Source organism: Elgaria multicarinata, chromosome 5 (genome assembly GCF_023053635.1).
Source record: "Elgaria multicarinata webbii isolate HBS135686 ecotype San Diego chromosome 5, rElgMul1.1.pri, whole genome shotgun sequence".
NCBI classification, from domain to species: domain Eukaryota; kingdom Metazoa; phylum Chordata; class Lepidosauria; order Squamata; family Anguidae; genus Elgaria; species Elgaria multicarinata.
The window spans coordinates 41,505,356-41,528,024 of NC_086175.1; the positions used below are offsets into that span (position 1 = coordinate 41,505,356).

The window sequence follows — 22,669 nt, forward strand, 5'->3', positions numbered from 1 at the left end:
CAGGCTATTTTGCATCCTAGGCAAGGTGAGCTACTTTCACACCCACCCACCCACGCACCCACACACACAATGCCAACTTTGATTTTTAAGAACATATGTTTCCTGGAAAAAAATAAGAAGCACAAAACTTGAAACTGCTAAATTTATTTTAAAGTGCAAGAAATACGTCATGCCAATTATAGCAAACAAATTGGAAAGGAACATCTATGGGTTTATTTAATATTTATTATTTATTTATTACACTTATATACCGCTCCCATAGCCAGGGCTCTCTGGGCGGTTTACAGAAATTCTAAAATTGAGATAAAAACAAGTATACAAAATGTAAAACTCTAAAACACAGGTGATATTGGAGGTGATATTAATAGGAATATCACCTCCAAATCACCACCCCCAACTCATGAGCACACACACACTCAGCATCACTCACTCCAAACAAACACATGCATGAGCGCATGCATTCACTCAAAGACCCCATGCATCCCATTCACCCATACATTCTCTCTCTCTCTTTCTGAACGTGGAGCCGCCCCACCCCTGCGACCCTGGCTTCGCTTCTGCTGGGCGGGTGCGGGGCACCATTTCACCCGCCCAGGCCCAGCTGAATTGTTGGGCCAGCCTGGCTCACAGCCAATGCGCGTGAGTGCTGCGCTGTGCCCGGCGCTCCTCTTAGCTTAGCACTCTAGGCGGCTGCCTGAGCGGCCTCTATGGTAGCACCGGCCCTGGACTCTTGTAGGGAGCGATTGTCATTTGTTTTATTTTTAAATATGTTTTAATACGATGACAGCTGGTTTAATTATATTTTTTACTTTTGTATATTTATATTTATATGGTTTAAGAAAGGATTGTACCTCAGATATTTTGAATATTTTAAATAATGTGTGTTGCTATATGTGAGCAATTCTGTATTTTGTAATGGTCTTTGTGCTACAAACAAATAAACTATTCATTCATTCATATAGTTTAATTGTATATGTTTCAATTTTGTAAAACCGCCTTGAGTCCCAGTATTGGGAGAAATGCAGGATACAAACAACAACAACAATAATGTGTACAATTTTGGTCAACAAACCTAAAAAAAGATATTGTAGAGCTGGACGAAGTGTAGAACAGGGCAACTAAAATGATCAAGGGACTGGAGCATCTCCCCTATGAGGAAGAGTTAAAACAGCTGGGATTGTTCAGCTTGAGGCTGAGCGGAGGTTAAGTGGAGACATGATAGAGGTGTACAAAATTATGCATTGTGTGGAGAATGTGGTTAGGGAGACATTTTTCTCCTTCCTCCATAATACTAGAACCCAGAGTCATCCCATGAAACTGATCAGAGGCTATAAGCCTGTATACACTAGTTTCCTGGGGAACATGGGTGGGAGGGTGTTGTCACACATATGTACTGCTTGTGGGTCTCTGGTTGACAGCTGATTGGCCACTGTGTGAACAGAGTGCTGGACTAGATGGACCCTTGGTCTGATCCAGAATGGCTCCTCTTATGTTCTTCCCCTACTATCAGGAGTTGCAAAGAAGGGAAGCACTACTAAAGTATTTTTTTTAAAAGAAGGTATCAAGATCTATGTGTTTGACTTTCTTTTTTGTAAAAGGGCAGTTTGTGTATGTCACTGAGTTTTCCCCCAAGAAGTTTTATTTATTGTTGCAGTTCATTACATGTAAATGCAATACATTAATATTCCACAAGAAAGATTCCCAAACATCCCAGATCTAGAAGAAGAAAGTGGAATAACATCCATTTCTTGTCAGATACGTACAGTTAAAAAGAAGCTGGATGAAAGAAATAAAGTAAGAAAAAACCCATGTCATGCACAAGGTGCAACAGTTTGATTCCATCATTTAGGGGCCAGTAAGGTTTTATAGAAGCCAGCTTGCTTGTAGGTACAGAGGGACAGAGACTTAAACTTGCCAGTGAGAGGAGGGATACTATTGTTGGCATTTCCAGAGAGACTGCCATGTTAGTCTGTAGGAGCAAAAACTTCAAAGAGTCTTGCAGCATCTTAAAGATTATATCGTCATGACCATTTTAAGAATGGGCCTGGCAACTGAGCTGTTGAAGAAGGCAGGGAACAGGTTTCTCCTTCTGCCATGTGTGCTGTATGGTTCCATATCTTTGTATGTTTAGCCTCCCTGTCATTTTACCTTTGGATATATACATGTTATTCCAGGTTCTACATTCCAGCCAACAGCTTTAGCTTTTATTTTATTTTGTTATGGGAATGGAGGAAGAATACTAAAATAATCCTCCTCCAGAGAGACATCCACCTACCCAACACTAAATCTAGATGGAAATAATTGGGTGTGTATTTGGGGGTGGGCGGAGTCACCTGCTGTCAGGGGGCGGGGCAGACACACAGGGCAGCAACATGTGAGGCCTGCTAGAGAGCTCTGTGCTGAGTGGCCCCTCAAGCCTTGAACTAGCTTTGTCTGGAGTACTCAACAATAGGTGGACCTAGAATTCTGATCTAAGAGGAGCAATGTGGCCATATACAGATATAATGCTGAACGGATATCAAATGTGCAGCAGCATAACACCAAACAGACCTTAGCTTGGAGTACAGTTGCATCCTTGCATTGTGAATGTAAGCATCTTTACTCAGATATCTCTACTAAGTTCAATGTGGGTTTATCCCTAGTCCAGACTTGCCCAGCCTGGTTTCCTCCAGATGTTTTGGACAACTCCCAGTCTTCCTGATCATTGGCCATGTTGGTTGTGGCTGATGGGCTGGAAGGTGAAACACCTGTAGGGCATCAGACTAGAGACGGCTGCCTTAATCAGTGTGTTTCTGAATGCAGTGTTAAATACAGATAGATTTGAGATGCTTGCCTACAACATAGCTCATATTGAAGAAACTCATAACCAGGAAGTGTACCACTATTAGTGTGAGAAAGTGGGATAGTGCAGTAAATAAGATTTTTACAGTGTAATCATATAAATGTCTTATCAGAAGTAAACTCCATTGAGTTTAATGGGACTTATTCCCAGTCATAGTAGTGGAAAGTACTTATATGGCAATAGAGAAGCATTATTTCTTTAAAGTTCCATGCGGAAAGTTAGAGAAGTTCCTGCCATCTTCTGCTTATAATCTGAATCAAATTTCTCATTTTGTGCCACAGTGAAATGGTTCTTCCAGTCCCCAACAGCTCCTAGAGCAAAGTAAATCAAAATCACACAATCAATCACCACTTAAAAGAGCTCTTCAGTTTCATTTAAGATTTTAAAATATACATATCCCACGCCACTAATTTGAAGATATTATAACTAAAAATGATAATTCTATTGAAAATAAGCTGTCATTAGCCAGGGTGGGGATGGGGTTAAACAAAATACTTTAGCACCTTTTCTCATGAATGGGGAGATTGAATGGTCCATTATCTCTGTAGGAAAAGAAGTGTAGTTTGCCATGGGATTATCTTTCATGACCTCAAATTGTGTGCAATGGATGATCTTATCTAAAACTTTCTTCTCCAGGTCCTTCTCCAGGAACTGCAGCACCTTCAGAATTTCACGCCTTGGATTCTTTGGGGAGAAATATTAAATTAAATCAGACAATTACAAGAACTAGGAATAGAGAAAGGAGCCAATCGTTAACTGAATGAAGCAAAAAGTGACCAAGACAGTTAAATGTTTCTATTTTGCAATGTGGAGAAAAATAATGTTTTCTCTTTCTCTCATAAAAGTATAACTCAGGTCACTCATTAAAGACGATTAGTACAAAGAAGGCTCAGGACAGACAAAGAAAACTCCTTCTTCAGACAGTGCATAATGTATGGAATCCATTGCCATAAGATATGGTGATGAGCTCTCACTTAAAATGGTATTAAAAAGGATGAAAATAATAATAATGGAGGATAGATAGGTTTATGGCTATTATCCTTGAAAAATACATGCAGCCTACATCTTCAGTGGCAGTATATCTCTGGATTATACTTTCATTGTCTGATTATGAAGTCAGATAATCTTGCTGTCCATTGTTGTTACCAGAATACTGGACTAACTGGATTTTGGTTTGATGTTCCAAGGCCGTCCTTATCTTGTTATGAAGAAGATTGGTAAGGTAATGATGAAGTTAGAATTAACAAAACCTTTCTGTGGAGGATCACCTAGAGATGCTACTTGACAGCAGCAAAGCACATGCTTTGCAGGCCATATCAACCAATTAAAATTATATTCTTGGATTAAAATTCGTTTAGTCCCATTGAGTTCAATTTGATAGTCACTCTTAGGGCCTTACTAGACGAGGCCTTAGCGCACCTTCTCACCCGGTTTCCCTGCTGTGCGTCCAGATGACGTACAGGGGAATCCGGAGGCAGGCTGAGGCCTCCTTCAACGCGCCATAAGTGAATGCGCTTATGGCGCGCTTTTTCCCCAGCTCCGGCCTCACGCCGGAGCTGGGAGATGTCTAGCGACTTCCGCGGCTTTTCGCGGCTCCTCGCTTACTCGCGAGGAGCCGCGAAAAGCCACGGACCGGCCTGGCACATCGGCCCAGGGGCGGGGGGGAAAGAATGGGGAGGGCGAAGGATGGGAGGGTGGGTGGCAAGGGGGGGGCGGGTGACAGAGGGAGCGCCGCTCACCGCCGCCGCTCGCCTGCTTGCGAGCGCCGCTCCCTCTGTCACCCGCCCCCCTTCCCCCCCACCCACCCATCCTTCCCCCCCACCCGGTTTTTACAAAAACACCCCTTACCTTCACGAAGTCTTCGGGTCACCCGCGGCCCCTTTAAACAAACAAACAAAAAATGGCGGACGCCGCAGGGCTTGCGTCCTCCCTGCGGCTCCGGCGTCTGGAAGCGTGGGGGAGGCGCGCTAACGCTAGCGCGCCTAGGCCCTGCCTCCCTGCCGGCGTAAGCCGGCAGGTCTAGCAAAGCCCTTAGTTTAATTCCCAGTTGTTTTTCTGTAACTAGTTTGCAGTCCACAGCCTAAAAGAAACAAACATACACTCACCTCTTTTATATCTTCATAGAAGAGGTAGAGGATACGGTGCTTATCTTTTGCCTCCCACCATCCTTTTACATGATCGTACCAGGAGCCCCAGAGCACTAACCCATAAAAATAAATTAAAACAGCATCAGGATGAGGTTCATGCCGCTAGCAAAATATTTGTTGCCAAGAACCAGATTTACAAAATACAGGTAGGTTTGTCCATATCAAAATAAAGTTCACCAGTACCAAACAGTTCCATGGCTATGATTGTAAGAAAGGGAAAAGTTTTAAAAATCGAACACTGGTTTGTTTATTTCCAGGACAGTTTTTCATCGACAGGAATACATGTCACAATTCAGAGGATTAAAGTGGATTACTGCTATGAATCGGAATTACTTACTATTCTTCTGTTAACCTAAAATTGCCTCAGGAAAACTGTCAATACTATTTATTTATTTATTTATTTATTTGAAAGCTTTATATTCCATCTTTGCATAAAACATCCAAGGCGGCTAACAACATTGAAAATAAATGCTACAATAATATAAAAAATAATGCCAGAGGGAAAAAAATAGATAAACTCCAAATGATGAGTGGTATGAAAGCTGAAGTAATCACAAGAGTCAATCAAACATAACAAAAGATTACCTTCAGAGCAGCGTCAACAGTAAAAATACCAGGAGGGCCAGTCAAACATGCCAGGAAGAGTTAAAAATAAGTTCTTACAGACCATGGGGCTTTTAAAAGAGAAGAATATTTATATTGTCGCAAAAGGCCATACGCTGTGTGAACGCCATCAGAGAAGGAGTGTGGTGTGACTCTAGCCAAAGAGCTCCAGAACCTAGTTGCCGGGGGTGGGGGGCGGGAGCCGGGAGCCCTTTCCCTGGCCTGAACTAAATGCACATCAAATGTTTGTGTGACACACGAGAGAGCCTCTGTTGATTTTACTGAGATGTTAGTTGGAGAACATGGTTCTTGGTGTATCTCAGAACTAAACCAATTAGGGTTTTTAAAGGCCATAATCAGCATTTAAGTTGGACCCAGAAACAAAACAGAAGCATATAGAGCTGATTCAAATAGGGGGGACACCCACTCCTGATTCCCAGTTCCTGTCAATAAGCTGGCCATCACATCTTGTATTAGTTGAAGTTATTGGACACTCATCAAAGATAAAGCCATGTTGAGTAGTAGTCCAGATCTGATGTGTTAATAAGAGATAGTGTCACCATGCCCAGATCTACATTTTCCAGGAACAGATGTAGCTGGTGCACCAACCTAAATTGGACAAAAGTACTTCTGGTCATGGCCATCAGCCAAGCATCCTGGCTTAAGGATGGATCCAGGAGCTCTCCTAGATTGCAAACCAGTCTTCAAGGGCAGTGCTACCTCAACGAAACCAGACTGAATTCTTTTCCCAGATCAGTAGTTGTGCTGCAGCTCCATCTTGGTCTGAATTCAGCTTCAGTTTGTTTGCCCCTATCTAACTGGAAAGGAACCCTCTGCCGGTGCAATATTTGGAATAGAGTTTTCTACTTCTCATTTATCAGTGCAAAGATTGGTGATTTTTATTTAAAATAAACAGTTTTTAGTTTTTTAAAAAAACTTATGGAACATGGCACAAGACTTTCCATTCACCTTTTCCAGCTACATATTTCTCAAAAAAATCGTCCCATGTTCCTGGCTCAGGCATCAATAGATTCATTCTGTGAAAGTGGTAATAAGACACTAGACAGTCTTTAGCATTTCTTGCCACATAGATGATCTGTGGAAGTGAAAGGATAGAAATTATTTCTTGTTCACAGCATAAAGAAGAGGTCATTTTAGTAGTGTCTATCTCAAGTTTTTTTTTCTTACAGCCCTAAACATTTGAAGGTTTTACTTTTGGCATAGCAGTATATTGGAAGATTATCAGAGAAGTCTAAATGATTGTATTCTAGAAATCTGCCAGTGTCCTGTCTAGTATCAGTTCTACTTCAAATGAAATAGATTCAAGGTTCTGCTCCAACACATTACCTTACAGTTTTGCTCCCAAAATGACGGAGGCACCAATTGTACGGAAAGATGAGTTTTCAGCGTTCTTGGTGAGGGCATTTCTTCAGCTTTATCCAGGCCTGTGAAACAATTCATATGCAACAGTATCCTGTGATTACTATTTTGTAGGACTATGAAACAGACATTCCAAGAGACATGAACGCAATGTCAATGACTTGCTAGAGGTTATCCTACAGTGAAATGCACAAATATTTATCTCCTTTCGGTACCCTTTGAGCAATTATAAATGTTGAATGAGATTTTCATCACAGGACCTTGTCTGGAACATCCAAGGTCATCCCAGCTACTGATTAATTTGCAACTGACTTCTTCCTCCACTTAGGACAATTGACGCAGTTGTTTTGTATTTTTATACTTTTATTTATACTTTTATTCCATTAGATAGTATATTTATATGGCATTTGTTCTTTGAATAAAACCTTCAAAATGAAAAACTAAAACTGGGGTTTGGGGAGGAACAGCTAGGACCAACAGAGTATGGGCTTCATCCCACGTACCCGTTTCCTTCAAATTATCCCCATAGCATAAAGCTGTTGTTGTTGTTGTTAGCTAAATCACACCCCGGGCGGCAGTGCTCCTAAGATCCTTTGCATACCAGGAAAGGGTATGTTAAAGCCCTACTTTAAACATATCAAATCATCCTCCTCCGCCCCCAGTGGCCGCTCGGAGAATAACAAAAGATTTGCTCCTAAAGAGGTAGCAAAATAGGTCGGTTCTTTTGTATACGAAGCACAATTAAAGCAGGATGCATGGGAGTACTTCACAGGCAAAGCAGATTATAAACTGGAAAACTTCGGAGTCCTTTGCATGCAATTCGCAGTGATTGCACAGTATAACCCTGGTGTGATGAAGCTATCAATGAGAGAAAATAAGCTCCTAACAGGAGTGGTGCAGCGAGGGCTGGACCTTAGGGCGGACGCCCTGACCTCGCAGCTCAGACTCCCCACTTGACATATCACCAAGCATGGTGGCAAACACACAGAGCCCTAATTTATACCTGCCATTTATCCCAGAGTGGTCACAAGGTCATCCCTGCACATTGAAATGGCACACAGCTGATCCCGGGGCGAACCAGGGACAAGCACTCAGTTCTTCTGGGATAGCTGGGACTGCATTTTCCCCATTTTTTGTCACTGTCTCGGGACCATCCTGAGCTCTATGAGTGGTGTGGTTCTCCCTCCAGGGGTCCTTCCTCTTCCCCATGAATAGCAGGGCTCAGGAAGTGGGCACAAGGCTGTGTGTGTGGGAGTCCGTGAACATTGCAGGTGAGGGGGAGAGCATTTTTGCCATCTTTGGGATGGCGCTTGGCGTCTTCCAGCGCTAAGTTGTTTTTTTTAAAACCATCATTCCTTTGCTCAGGATTGCCCAATTGAACAAATGTCTCCTCTTTTTTAAAAAATGGTGCCCCATAACGTCCCTTTTTACTCCCAGACAACTCGCTGGTGTGTGCCCCTGATGGATGATACCGGAAGTGGAAAACTCCACAGACATCCCTCCCCACTCCCCAAAGGGCTGCAGGTGCCAATGAGGCACATACTGGTCAACACAGCATTTTTTCTTATTTAAAAATAAAATATTATAATCAGGGGCCGGCCAGCCATATACATGGTCACAGGTTTAATTTTTATTATACTTTTAAGACATATTGGGCAGTATCCAACTGGGCTGCTGCACTCCTGCACCAGTGGGCACTTCATAAAGCAAACACTGAAATGAGCAAAAATGCCCCATTCCAAAGATGGACAGGTCAGTGGGATGGCTTCTGTGAGTTCCACTGACCTGTCCCATTTCAGAAATTAGCATTTCTACTCTTTTCGGTGCTTGCTTTATGAAATGCTAAATCCCTGTTGCACAAGGTGTCACTCTTGCTGGCACATGGGCAGTGGTGCTTACCGGTGGGTAAAGTCTTGTGTAAAACCCATTCAATAAAAGGATGTCGATCGTAAGTGGAAGCACGTTTACATCTCTCAGTGTCGCCATCATGTTGGATCATGTCTACAATCTCCTGTGTCCACGTTGTTCCTGATATATATATATATATATATATATATATATATATATATAAAACAACAACCAAAAAAGAACTGTCTTGTGACAACTTAAAAGGCTAACAAAACTTATTGTGGCACAAACTTTTGTGGTCTAGAGTCCACTTCATCAGAAAATATGAAAGGCCATATTAGACATGGCTCCCATCTCAAAATAATGGATGGTTAGCTGAATATTACCCTGATTAAATACTAGCAATAACAGTAAATGTTGCTTCTGGAGAAATGCAAATCAAGGCAATATTTTTCAGTTGAGAGTGCAGAATTCAAGATAAATATAGAGCCAAATTAATATGAGAAAGTAAAGGAATAGCTCCCAAGAGATAATTAAAGAAATTATGAGCATTACTCAAATTGTGAGGTGTGCCAACCTTCTCCATGACTTATGCAATTGCTGCCTCTGGTGACTACTAGTATCACCCTGCTGGTTATTTCCTTATGCTATTGTGCACATATGGAGGGGAAGGGCCATAATTCAGTGGTAGGGCACATGTTTTGCATACAAAAGGTCCCAGGTTCAATCTCCAGCATTTCCTGGTAGGGCTAAGAAAGAATTTTGTCTGAAACGCCGCAGAGCAGCTGCCAGTCAGTGTAGACAGTACTGGGCTTAATGGACCACTGGTCCAACTCAGTATAAGGCAGCTTCCTATGTTCCTATGAATGAGGGACAAATCACATACCCTATTTCTTCGATTCTAAGATGCACTTTTCCCCCATATAAACATCTCTAAAAATGGAGTGCGTCTTAGAATCGCGGGTGTGTCTTAGGGTTTTTTTTCCCTGTTGGTGGTACTGAAATTAGTGTGTGTCTTACAATCGATGGCGTCTTACAATCGAAGAAATATGGTACTTGAACCACATGTATGAAATAAAGTCCCTCCATGTTTTAGTTTGAAAAGTTTAATCATCATCATCATCTTGGGTGGGCTAAGAAAGAAAAAGTAGGAGGGGAAAATGGGGAGCCAAAACATTTCCTTATCCATACTTCTCTCAAAATTCACCTCAGAGCCTTTTTCTCATGTGGGTTTTTAAAGGTGTGTTTGCAAGGGCTTCATGAATTATAAAATTTGGAAAATTCTAGTTTTTGATAAACCCAAACTAGTTTTGCCCATTAATACCTATCTTTTTAATACTGGGGTCTCCAATCTTTGGGAGCTCATTCACACACTTGGAAATGTGAGAAGCTGTCCTGGACACCACCACAAAATGGCTACCATGGGAGGTGTGACTAGTCATAAAGGTAGTAATCTGCCCAAATGCCTAAGTACAAGACAGAGGTTGTCTAAGCCTCAACACACTAAGTAACTTCTTCGAACCCACAGTTTTCTGCGACGACAGAAACTTATTTTACAAAAGGTGAACTCTCTCTCACCATCTCTGTCTGCCAGCTAACTCATTCACCCCCATCTCTTCATATACATATTCTTTCTCTCTCATTTCTACACCTCCAAGCATCAATCAATTCACACATACACAGGCACCCCATGTACCCATCATGTATGCATGTACATGTACGCACGCACGCACGCACGCACACACACACACACATGTCCCTCACGTCTGCTGCTTATAACCACACCCATTCTCTTTCAGGTTTCCTCCAAAATGCCCCCTCCCTAGATCAACTGTAACCTTTCCCTCTCTTCCTCTCTCACCCTAAACTCTTTCTTTTTCACACACATGCAGCCCCCCCCATCCCTTCAGACACACAAGCACACAATCCTCCCCAGCCTCGTAAGCTGCTCCCGGATAGTTCCCCCAGCCCATGACTAGCTTTCTACTGGTTTTCCTGACCTTCTTGCCGTCTTAGACCTGACACTTTAGCCCGACAGCAATGACAAGGGCCCCCTTTTCTCACCCCACTTCTTGACGGCTGGGTGTACTGCAGAGGAAAATATTGGCCTGTGCCACCCACCATCTTCATTTCCTAAGAATGTCTCTGAGCCCCATGTGTGGCCTTGGGGCATTTATTGGAAAAGAAGATGGCAGTGGCGGGAGATCCTCACTTTGCTTTGAAGCAATCCCAGCCTCAAGAAAATTTGTTAATTAAAAATCAGGAGTAGGGCATTTTGGTGGGTGGCAAGGAAAGGTGCCCAGGAGCATATTTGGGCCAACAGGCACCACGTTGCCTATTCCCATTTTAACCCTTAGATGGTTCAACAGGATTATGGGCTCTCAGTGGCCATATGGTGTAGCCCTATGAATAATGCTACCATCCAGTGAAAGCAGATGGACAACGTATACATTAAATATTCATCCATTTATTAGCAATATCTATAAATCGCTGCTTAAATGGATTAACATGGCATTGAAATGAAAGGGGAACAATCCATCAGGATATTCCCCTGCATAACCACCCTAACCCTGGTCTGCCCCCATTCATTTTAGAAGGTCTGGAGCAGGACAACGTCCTAGTATGTGGCATCAATCTTGACAAGTTCTAGTTGGAACTACTATAAGGCAGGATCTACACTACTGCTTTAATGATTTATAACAGAGTGACAACTTTTGAGGCCCAGGACACACTCAAAATACAGTTTTCAAGCCATTTTCAAATTATCATATCCAGCTTGGTGTAGGGTTGCACTAAGTCTTGGGTCACATGACAGGCCTGGTAAGTTAAAGGTCTCAAAGTAAGATCAATAAGTTCTCTGCTTACTTACCTGACTTTGCACATGACAGGCCAGGTAAGTTAAAGGTCTCAAAGTAAGATCAATAAGTTCTCTGCTTACTTACCTGACTTTGCATAGGATGCTATGAGCAGGTCATCAGGCTTGGCTTGGAAAGCCCAGATTTTATCCCATGTGTCACAGGTCATCGTTGTAAGGGGAATCCCTTCCACCTCACCGAGTTCAGTTCGTGTCATGTCCGAGTGCACCTTAAGTTCTTCCATGTTTTCCAAAGCTGTGGAGAACAAATGCTTTAGCAATTGTTCTATTTTCCTTTAAAGGAGAATATGCAGTTGTAGCCGAGTTATGGGTCAGGAATGAGGTCAATGAAGACGGCACAGTGATAGTTGGAAACTCCGAGAAGTGTAAGTGCTTCTTCTCTCTCTCTGCAAAGTCGCTCCTACAATACTTCCTCTCAGCTCCACCCATCCACAGCTCCTTCTACTTGCTCCACCCCAGCTCTGCCCATCAACACCCCCCATCTATCCAAAATAGTTAAGTGGAACTGCCTGTTCAGAGGCAGTATACTTCTGAATACCAGATACAGGAGACAAACACATGCAAATTTTATGCCAATCTGTATCTTCCTCTGTCTTCTGCTTTCTGGCTCTGCGTAAGTGGCCATCCTAACCTCTAATGACTAACATTTGTAGGCCTTGTGTTGCCCAACCAGCAGCCACTCAGTGCTCCCAGAATCAACTCATCTACATACCCCTCCTCCACCTGGACACAGTGCAGACACCCATGTGACACTCGGGGAGCATCCATGGGGGTAGGAAGAGGCAAACATTTTCCCACTGGCACTGGAGGTTTAGGGTAGCAATGACCGGTGTCACTACACAAATGCAAACAGTTTTCGGGAAGCTCCACCAAATGTTTCCACTTCATAAGTGCTTGTGCAACTGTTAGTGGAAGCGCTTGTGCAACTATTTATACAGCCGGTTGCACAGGTATCTAGTTGATACTGTGCGTTGCTACAGGCATGTTGAATGTCCTGGATCTTTTCCTAGATAAACAGCACTGTACATCAATAAGTGCTCTGTTAGGCAGCCAGACTATTCCAAAGGTGCTTTGACATTGGACATAGTCAACAACATTTTGAACTATATTTGGAACCAGAGTGAAATCCATTCATTTCTGAATGAGATCTTATAGAATAGTGCCTTGACAAGGAAATCGTCTTTCCTAGGTCTCTGTCTCTCATGCAAAAGTACACAAGCACCCCAGACTCCCTGACACTGCCTCCACCTTCCCTGGGTCCATGAAGTCTGGGAAGCCAGACAATGGCAATCCAAATTCTGCCCTAAACCTTCGCCCACACACTGACTCATAGCCCCTCCCAGCAACTTGTTACTTTTTTCTGAAGTCCATATCAGGAAGCCTTGTATTTTTGACCTAGAGCGGATCTACACTGCGTACTGAAGGTGGCTCTTTCGCCGGCAGCAGGAGGCCGACGGGGAGGTGGGCGGCGGCAGTGGCGGCTGCAAGGACACGGCCGGATTCCCCAGCCGCCTCTTCCTCCGCCTCTTCCTTCCAGGATCTACACAATCGCTTTGGGGGCACACTGCAGGCTCACGCAAGCGCCTTCAGTACGCAGTGTAGATCCGCTCCTAGCTGCATATCAGCCAGACGGGAAGAGCACATCCTTCCTTTGTTTAAACACCTCAGGACCCCTGACTAGGCAATTTGGGAATAATTAGAGTGGGCTCTGGGACTTTCCACTGCTATTGCCCTTGGGGGCGCTTATCAAGAACAAAATGTAACATTTGCACCAGTTATAGCTACCATAATATAGGGCTTGTTTATGTAGATGTAGTTTTGTTTTGGAACATTTATGGGACTTGTAATCAATCAGGGGAGGGAGGGGGAAAAGTATGAGTCCATCCTAAGCCAACTGATGAATGTATAAAGGTTTGCTGTACGTGGGCTGTAGTCAAAGAGTTTATCCTTCAGCTTGCTGGAGGCTGCCTTTCTCCTACACGTGTAGTCTGAATAAAAGCCTTTGTATCAGGACTTGCCTGGACTTCGCTTCCTTCCTACTGGACCGGGAAATTTCCCTGACAGCCTTATTATGTACCCCCCCCCCCATTAATCAGACCAGAATATAAGTGTTTATATAGCTCATTGCTTGTTTTTCACAAGTGTCAGAGACATCAGTAGAAACAGCATAAACATAAGAAACTGTCTTATGGCAGGTCAGATGACTGGTCCATCCAACCAAGGATTGTCTGGTCTCTGGTGGTCAGCAGCTCTCCAGGTTCTAAGTTAGAGGTCCTTCTCATTATCTGCTACTCAATCATCCTCTGCCAGGAATTAACGAAGGGACCTTCTGCCTGCCAAACAATTGTGCTGCCAGTGAGGTCTTCTCCCCCACCTCCACTGCAGTAGATACTCACAAAGCAAACTGAAGGATGGGGTGTGTTCTTGTATTCCCTACCCACTTTTCTCTCAGGTGAATGTCTTGGGACATCATTACATTAAGGGGAAATTGTGCTGCTTACCTGGGGCATTTGTGCTTCCTGCTTTTTGGCATGAGTGTTATGGGCTGAGAGGGGCAACCACGGGTTTGAATTGAATACTTCTCCTCCATTCAGTTCCATTGATACAGTGCCATCTAGTGGTGAAAGATCCTGCTTTTTTCAGGATGTTACCACTTTAAAAGTGGTTCTTTTCATGGCGGAATTTCCAAGGGATACCGTGAGAAATGTCCTGGTTGTTAATGATGTTGTGTAAAAGACCCACAAACCTTCATGAGCGGCCAATTTCGAGCATGCAATAAATCACTTCTTTAGAGGAGCCCTTGGATCTGTGAAGAAATTGCAGTTTTCTTCTATCTTCAAGCTATTGGTCTCTGAATTGTAGAACTGTGAGGAAGACCAAGCTCCTTGGATATTACTTCCTGGGGGCACAACAGCACAATAAACTGGAGTGTGCTAATCTTCTAGGGTGGTTCCAGGCAAGGCTTTCAATGTGCAATCACCCTGCCTCATTCAAGAAATTTTACAGAGCATTCGGAGTCTTTTTTCTTACATGGAAAAGAAAAAACGTAACAGCTGCACAATGGTTAGTGCTGAGACCCCTCCATCTAGAAGCACCCTTAGACACATGCATAGCGTGAGGAACTTAACTTTCTCTTAGGCGTGTGGAAAGAGGAGGAAGTGAAGGAGGTGGAGAAGGAGGCCACTCATGCAGAGCCAATGAAAACAGAGTTGTCTCGCAAGATAGCTTTTTACGCATTGCTAGTTTTTGTGTTAAAGTAAAGTTTAAGCAATGGGGAAATGGGAAAGTTGATTAATGATTTCCAACTTCTTGGAAATCTAAAAACAAACATCATTTTTTAAATTTATTAAATGTATAACTCTCACCCTTCACCCAGAGTTATGTGTGATTAAAATATCATAAAAACCTTAACCTATCATAACACTAAGGAACACAGGAGCAAAACCCATACCGTACAATAAAATCTGAGAGTGGCATTAAAGCCCAAACTGCAGAGCAACATAAAACATTACCCAGCATTAAACATCTGACAGAACAGCCTTTATTGTTTGTCTAAAGCGAAATAAGGAAAGAGCTCAACTTGCCACCTTCAGGAGGGAGTTCCACAGTTGGGGTGCTGCTACTGAAAAGGTCCCGTCTTGCACGCCTACTAAGCTACCCTCTCCAAGTGGTGGGACATGTAACAAGGCCTCTGATTATAACTGTAAATTATGGGCAGATTCATAGGGAAGGAGGATTTCCATTAGATATCTTGGCCCTAAGGTGTTTAGAGCTCTGTAGCACTCTGAATTGAGCATGGAAACAATCTGGAAGCCAGTGACATTGATTCAAGACCACTGTAATGTGATCCACAAAGCACACTCCTGACAAAAGTCTAGCCACTGCCCTTTTACAGTAGCTGTAGGTTCCATACAGTTTTCAAGGGCAGTCCCACATAGAGCATGTTACAGTAATTTAAAAGAGAGGTGATTAAGGCATGAATCATTGTGGCTAGATCTTCCTTTCCCCAAGAAAGGGTGCAACTGATGCACCCAGATGAAGCTGTGCTAGGTCATGCCTGGCCAACTGACCTTCCAGAAGCAGCGCTAGATCCAAGACCACCCCTCCAGCTGCACACTTCATCTTTCAGAGGGAGTGCTACTACAATCAGTGTCAACCACCTGCAAAGTCTGAACATTTGAAGTTGAAAATAACAGAATGCTAGCTTTAATTTGGAGCAGTTTGAATTTAAACAAGTTGCACAGACTGCAATCTGATGCACACTTATTTTGGAGTAAGCGCCACTGAAAACAGTGGGATTTGCTTCCAAGTCAACATACATGGGATTGCACTATAAATATCATCATCATCATCATCATCATCATCATCATCATCATCATCATCATCAATCTATTTCCTTGTGTAGAGTCAACAGCTATTGACTTGTCTGGCTTTATGATCACCTTCATGCCTTTTCTTAGGACCTGCTTCAAGTGATTTAACTTTTAACTCCAAGTTATCCACTCAAACTTTCTTTTTTAAAAATCCACCCCTCTGTACCTTGTCCTCTGGAACTCCTTGTATCCTCCAGACTAATCCTCTGGACTTCGTTTTATGCTTTTTCTTACTTATTCTTCTTCCACTTCGTAACAATCTGAACTGTGATAGCTTCTGGATAGTAGCTTCTGCAGCTATTATGGGTTGTTCGGTGAATGCCTGAAATCCTTAGATTTCTGTCTCTAATCCTCTGGCCACTGTGTACAACTAGGTAGAATTAGATATGCCAAATTCCTATTGAAATCAATGGAACTGTGATGCATCTGATAAATTATCCCCTGTTTCACTAGAGTTGGTCTTGCTGTGAGCTCTCTGTTTGCGCAGCTGGATTTAATACTTGGCTGGAGTCACATTTCGTAACTGCGTATCACTGCCCCAGTGCCCCAACGTATTATTAACTCTTTTTTTGCGTGTCTGAGAAGGAGTCACTTCCTAATAATTGTTGTGAACCACCCAGAGGGGTTCTGCTATTGGGCAGTATAGACATGTAATAAAAATAAATAAACAAACAAACAAATAAATAATAAGAGTGTAGTGTGAAGGACAGTACCTTTATGGTGTGATCTTATACATGTCTACTCAGAAGTAAGTCCCATTAAGTTTAATGGGGCTTACTTCAAGGTCAGTGAGTACAAGACTGCAGCAATAATGTTCCATTCATTTCAACATGAGAATTCTCATGCTCATGATCTGACTTCATTATGGGAGGAAGCACGAGAAGGCAGAAGGCCAGAAGTTGGCCCTGCCTGGTGCAAAGTGTGGTGACTGCACTGGTTTGAGTCACCAGAATTCTTGTTGTGCACATCCATAGATGGAGATGGCAGCAGAGTGTGGGCTGCTAATTCACACCATCGCTGTCCCCTGAAAAACTGACTAACCAGTGGCACCCACACAGGAATGTACATTGGCTCTGGATTTCCTTCCCCACTTCATTGACATGAGATATTCATGTTGAAAGACATTGTACATTTTCAGTCTTCCTGAAAGCTCACTTACAACAACCTGTGTATGTGACACTTTTTAGAGTGTCATAAGCAGATCAACCCCAGCCCAAGGAACATACAGTCCAAATTTAGACCAAGGGAAGAGAGGAGGAGGAGAAGCAAATATTAAGCAAAGGAGGGTAGCACCAGTAGAAGTCTCCCCCCGACACACACACATACAAGAGGAAAAATGAAAAAAATAGTGCAGGTCAGTGTAAAATCTGAAAACATTTTGTGCAAGAGGCTCTTCTTCAGTGGAACATGAGGAGAGCCCTGCTGGATCAGACCAAGGGTTCATCTCATACGGCAGTGGCCAGCCAGCTATTGACCAGGGATCCACAAGCATCAGGACATGAGTGCAATATCACCATCCCGATCATGTTCCCCAATGACTGGTATACAGAGGCACACTACCTCTGATGCTAGAGGTAATATATAGCCATCATGATTAGCAGCCATTGATAGTCTCATCTTCCATGACTTTGTCAAGTCCCCTTTTAAAGCAATCCAAATTGGTGGTCATTACTTTATCTTGTCTTAGCAAATTTCTTAGTTTGAGGATGTGGTGTGTAAAGGAGAATCACTGTGGAATCAACACTTTTGCTTAAAATCTGTTTCTTGTTTCTAAGAAAGGTTTTGCTTCTTTTTTTTCTGTAAAGGCAGTCATAGTGTGTGTGTGTGTGTGTGTGTGTGTGTGTGTGTGTTTGTGTGTAATTGTAGTATTAGGGACATCTGAAAGAGATGGATAAAGAGCAGAGAGAAATAGATGAAGCTCTGTTAATTTCAGTAGGATTTGTGCTGATGAAATGCCACTAAATTCTAAGGTTAGAATTTTGCCTTTTCACACAATTTATCCCTTTATGTATAAGTGTTTACTTCCTCACCTGAAGCCTTTGAGAGGAACCTAATACTTGTTATTCAAAAGTTGTGATAATACATTAATCCCTCAGTTAAATAGACTGGAAAATGCATGAATATAAAAGAAAGGTAATCTCTCTCTCTCTCTCTCTCTCTCTCTCTCTCTCTAATTCCTTGACTCTATGTGGGCTGAGCAAACATTTCTGCATAGGCAGTGCTGATCAAGGCAGCTTTACAGATTACATGACAACTAATGGGAATTTACACACTATGAATATGGTTGGGAAACTTCAGCTTCAGAACATATTTCTTACATGTACATATTATGATTTTTTTATTTTTTTTATTTTCAGGTTTTCCATTAGCAAAACCAACAATGGCCCCGTTCAGACAACACGCTAAACCATGCTGCTTTCTGTTAACCATTTTGTGGTTAAGCAGCATGGTTTAGCGTGTTGTCTGAATGGGGCCAATAATGTTTATAACTATCAAAGTTCAAGAAAGAAATATAAAACAGGAATAATGTGGGAGAGGTAAAAAAAAGGAGCAAGGATGAAAGTGAATTTTAGAAAAGAGAAGGTTGGGAATATAGTACATGTTTGAAAGATCATGTGTGACAGCAGTCACATTTTCTTGGAAAGCCACGTTCCCTTTCAGAAGCTACATGGAAGTTATTTTTTTTTTTTAAAAAAACAGATCTTTATTTATTCTGACCTTTCCTGGTCTCGTATGAGAATCAGCCTTATTTTCACAAGTTACCTACTTAGTATGGCACGCTAATGTATTAGTGTAAAACAACATCTTTGAATTTGAATGGGAGCTAAAAAGCCCTAAGCAGGAGACCTTTGTTTGTTTATTTATTTATATACCACTTGCCATATTTTTTTAAAAATATATCTATATGTCAATCTTCTGCCCAAAAGAGTGGGTACTAAGCATAATTCAAAGACACTAACTGATTTGTTGGCACATTTATATGATGGCCTTGTAGGCCCCTTCCAACTCTGCTATTCTATGATTCTATTCTCATAGCTAAAGTAGACATGATGCAGGAGTTCCACAGAACTAATAGCAACTTCAGGGAATTGGGAGGATTTCAATCAGGGAAAAGGTTCAGTAAAATCTTCATCTTCATCAAAATGGGCCAAAATTGCTTCCATAGTTTCTGTGTCCTTATCCTGTGTGAGCAAAGACAAGGGAAGCCCTGACACCACACAAATGACAACACACAAAAGGCATCATAGATATCATACAAATCCAAACCTCCAATCTGATTCATTGAATCTTGTACCTGGAACAAAGTAAAAATACCAAACTTGTAAACAGGCTCAAATCTTCATCAAGAAAAAGATACATGTATCAATTTGGAAAAGAATAATCTAGACTATAGATCCTTCTGGAGTGCCAATTATAATTTGCAGGTAAATGTAACACTTTGAACATTTTCATGAGCAGGAAAGGGATGAGTTTTAAACTTGAAGGGTTGCCTTGAAATCTCATACGGTATGTGTTCCATATATGCAGTGTTGTCTTGATAGATGTTGCTCTCAATAATTTGATATGAATCTCAATGTGATCAGTAACTCAAGAGCGCTTTTAATTTGAAAAATGGGAATTTGGCATGGATCTTTTTGCTGGAAATACAGACAGACACTACCTGTCTTCACAAAGTTGGCTTAATTTATTCCCCAGTGTATTATTTTATGCATATATTGACCACTCTGGAAGGACAAGACAGGGATTTTAGCTAGATAGTCAAATAAAGGGCGAGACAGAATAGCCAGTACAAAAGAGCAATAAATGTAATGGAAACAGAAGGAGGAAGAAAGAGTAGTGAAGTTTCCATTTCCAGACAAAAATTTATGCCACTGATGGCACTGTTCTACAAAAAAGCACTCATCACATCCATGGCAAGCTTTTACTTTAATTAGATCTATTGATTTTTAGTGTTTAACTTGATAAACTGCAATAAAAAAATTATGAGTTGGCATTGCTGCCTTTCTGAAAGCTATATTTAGCTTTTTATTCCTTTAAATACATTCAAGAAAAGGTGACCTTAGAACTTTCTTCCATCTATATATTAATTAAATGAATTCTACTAACATATTTTTTGGCAGGCTTCCAATTTATGAAGAACCAGAAAATCAGGATCTTTGTACTTTTCGTTCTCATATTTTTTAATGTTTCTATGTTAAGAATGAACATAGGCTGATCTGATTTTGTATAAAGAGTCGTGCCATGGATGTTTTTTCCGGCCACTGAACTTTGTTTATCTGTTTCTGTTTTTGTTTTCTTTGCTTTGTTCGTTTGCTTTCACCAGTCTGCAGCTGTCTTCATTGTTAGATCAATGTTCTTCACCCAGGGACGAGATCCAAACAGCCCCTAAGCACGACTCCACAGTTCCAGCGACAGAGGGTTCAAAAGCGCTTTATTGATTAGTAATCAAGGTCTGGTCTCTTCAAAGGAATCAGACCGAGAATAGGGAATTCAGCACAGCATTTCAAGCCTGCAAGGGGCAGGGCCCTGTTGCAGCATAAACTTGGGTGACCATATGACCGGATTTGCTTTAGCCATACCAAATTTGAAACAGATCTGTTCATCCATTGATTTTTTAGGAATTTTTTAATAATTGAGGTTTAAAATTATTATTTTTAAAATTGTCATATTTAAAGATAAAGAGATGAAACTTTGCACCATGATAGGTTTTAGTTAGAGCTGTAGCCATACCAAATTTGATACAGATCCATTCATCCATTGATTTTTTAGGAATTTTTTTAAAATTGAGGTTTTAAAATTATTTTGTACAACAGATTTGTCTTAAATGTGTGCTGTAAAATCAGGCATGTGACCAAGGCTATGTTTGGGTGGGCACGCCCCCTTGGTGCTAGACACGCCCCTTTGGGGGCCGACCATGTTGTCCTCCTTTTTGGTTTCCAAAATATGGTCACCCCAGCATAAATCAATCAGAACGTAACACTGGGACATAGCTAATCTCTTTAAACAATCCCTTCACCCCACAGCAAGCTGGAGCCGAAGCTCTTGTTTATGTTAGATAAGACAGTTGCAAGGATGCACTCAAGGAGATATTCTTGCTTACGTGATGCCTCGTTTGCTGCTTAATGGCGGCTTCATAGCTTCCTTTAGAAAATGGAGGCACCTATGCTAAGGAAAACAGCTTTTTAAAAAACGTGTAGCCCTTATACCGGTAGTTGAATTCTCCTGACCAACGCATTTTGGTGTTTCAGTACTAATCTCATCCCCCTCTAGTGGCCATTACTGTAAACACTGCTGATTTAGGCTGTAATCGTGTATACCTGGGAGTAAGTGCTGTTTGAACTATCTGTGGACTTTCTTCTGTGAAGGACTGCATTGTCAAGCATTACTACTTTTCAACGCCACAATAATATTAGACAATTAACACGAGGTATTGAGATTTTAAAACATAAATGGCAATGCGTTGTGTATGGGGCTTCCCTTGAAAAAGTCCAGGAACTTCAGCGAGTACAAAATATGATGGCTAAGTACTGACTGGAACTGGGTGATATGATCATATTATGCCAATATTGGGGAACATGGGCTGGAGGTTGCTGTTGCACTCATGTCCTGCTGCTTGTGGTTCCCTGGTCAACAGCTGATTGGCCACTGTGTGGACTGAGCGCTGGACTAGATGGACCCTTGGTCTGATCCAGCATGGCTCTTATGAGCCCAAGACTCACTCTGGCTCCTTCCTGCTTGTTTGCATCATGGTAAACTATGGTTTAGTCTAATGTGTGAATGTGGCTGCTGCTGGAGTTTGTAGACAGTGACTTTAGGAAATTGTTCTCTGGGGTAGTCTCTCAACTCAGGATTTCTTTGAGGAGGCATTTTGGCTCCTCTTGTATTATTATTTGCATAATACAGAATGGAGGCAGAGGGGGGTACCTATAACAGCTCCCCAGCCTCTCCAGTAGGCCCAGTGCCAGGTGGGAAAAGATCCTCGCACACTCAGGTCCTCTGGGAAGAATTCACTCCAGTCAGGGAGTAGGGTGATAACCGTTACCTAGAGGATCTTCTCTTCTGCTGCTCCCAGACTGTGGAATGGCCTGCCAGGAGAGATTTGTCAACTTAACAGTCTTCCCGAATTTAAGAAAGCCATAAAGACTGATCTCTTCTGGCAGGCCTACTGAGTTGAATTTTAAGATACCTTTTAATAACGTGCTGCCTTTTAATAATGTATTAGTTTTATATGTTTTTAATCAATTACATGTATTTTATGGTGTTTTGTATTTGTGTTGTACCCCACCTCAATCCAGAGGGAGAGGCAGGTAATTATTATTATTATTATTATTATTATTATTATTATTATTATTATTATTATTATTATCTTCCATTGAGGGCTGGGAGCACTTGCTGCTGCCTCTGCCTCTGAGCTCACCTGCCTCAAGGTAAGTTTTTTTCCACCTTGGGAGAGGGGTAGAAGACGGCAGTGGGGCATTTGCTCCTTAAGTGTTCTTGAGGCTTTGTGAGTGTTCACTTGGGACCTCCTCAACCCCATTCTGGGTGAGCACAGGGATGCTCATGCCTCCTGAACTAGCAGAGGCTTTTAACAAGATGCAAC

At 42.0% G+C, this 22,669-nt stretch overlaps 1 protein-coding gene across 5 annotated transcripts; it reads right to left on the bottom strand.

The window, feature by feature from the left end:
• Positions 1-782: 782 nt before the first annotated feature.
• SULT1C4 (sulfotransferase family 1C member 4) lies at positions 783-16,520 on the bottom strand. 5 transcript variants are annotated; one of them, XM_063126212.1, is made up of 9 exons: positions 16,235-16,520; positions 14,442-14,594; positions 11,763-11,930; positions 8,872-9,000; positions 6,940-7,037; positions 6,562-6,688; positions 4,948-5,042; positions 3,346-3,526; positions 783-3,153 (listed from the first exon to the last, which is right to left on the bottom strand). In XM_063126212.1, exons 3-9 carry the CDS (start codon positions 11,917-11,919, stop codon positions 3,041-3,043), a joined length of 900 nt encoding a protein of 299 aa, XP_062982282.1. In that variant the 5' UTR covers positions 11,920-11,930; positions 14,442-14,594; positions 16,235-16,520; the 3' UTR covers positions 783-3,040. The 5 variants fall into 5 exon arrangements, with proteins under 5 accessions (XP_062982282.1, XP_062982281.1, XP_062982280.1 ...); XM_063126211.1 differs by having other exon boundaries at positions 14,197-14,594; XM_063126210.1 differs by lacking the exon at positions 14,442-14,594.
• Between the last annotated feature and the right edge of the window lie 6,149 nt (positions 16,521-22,669).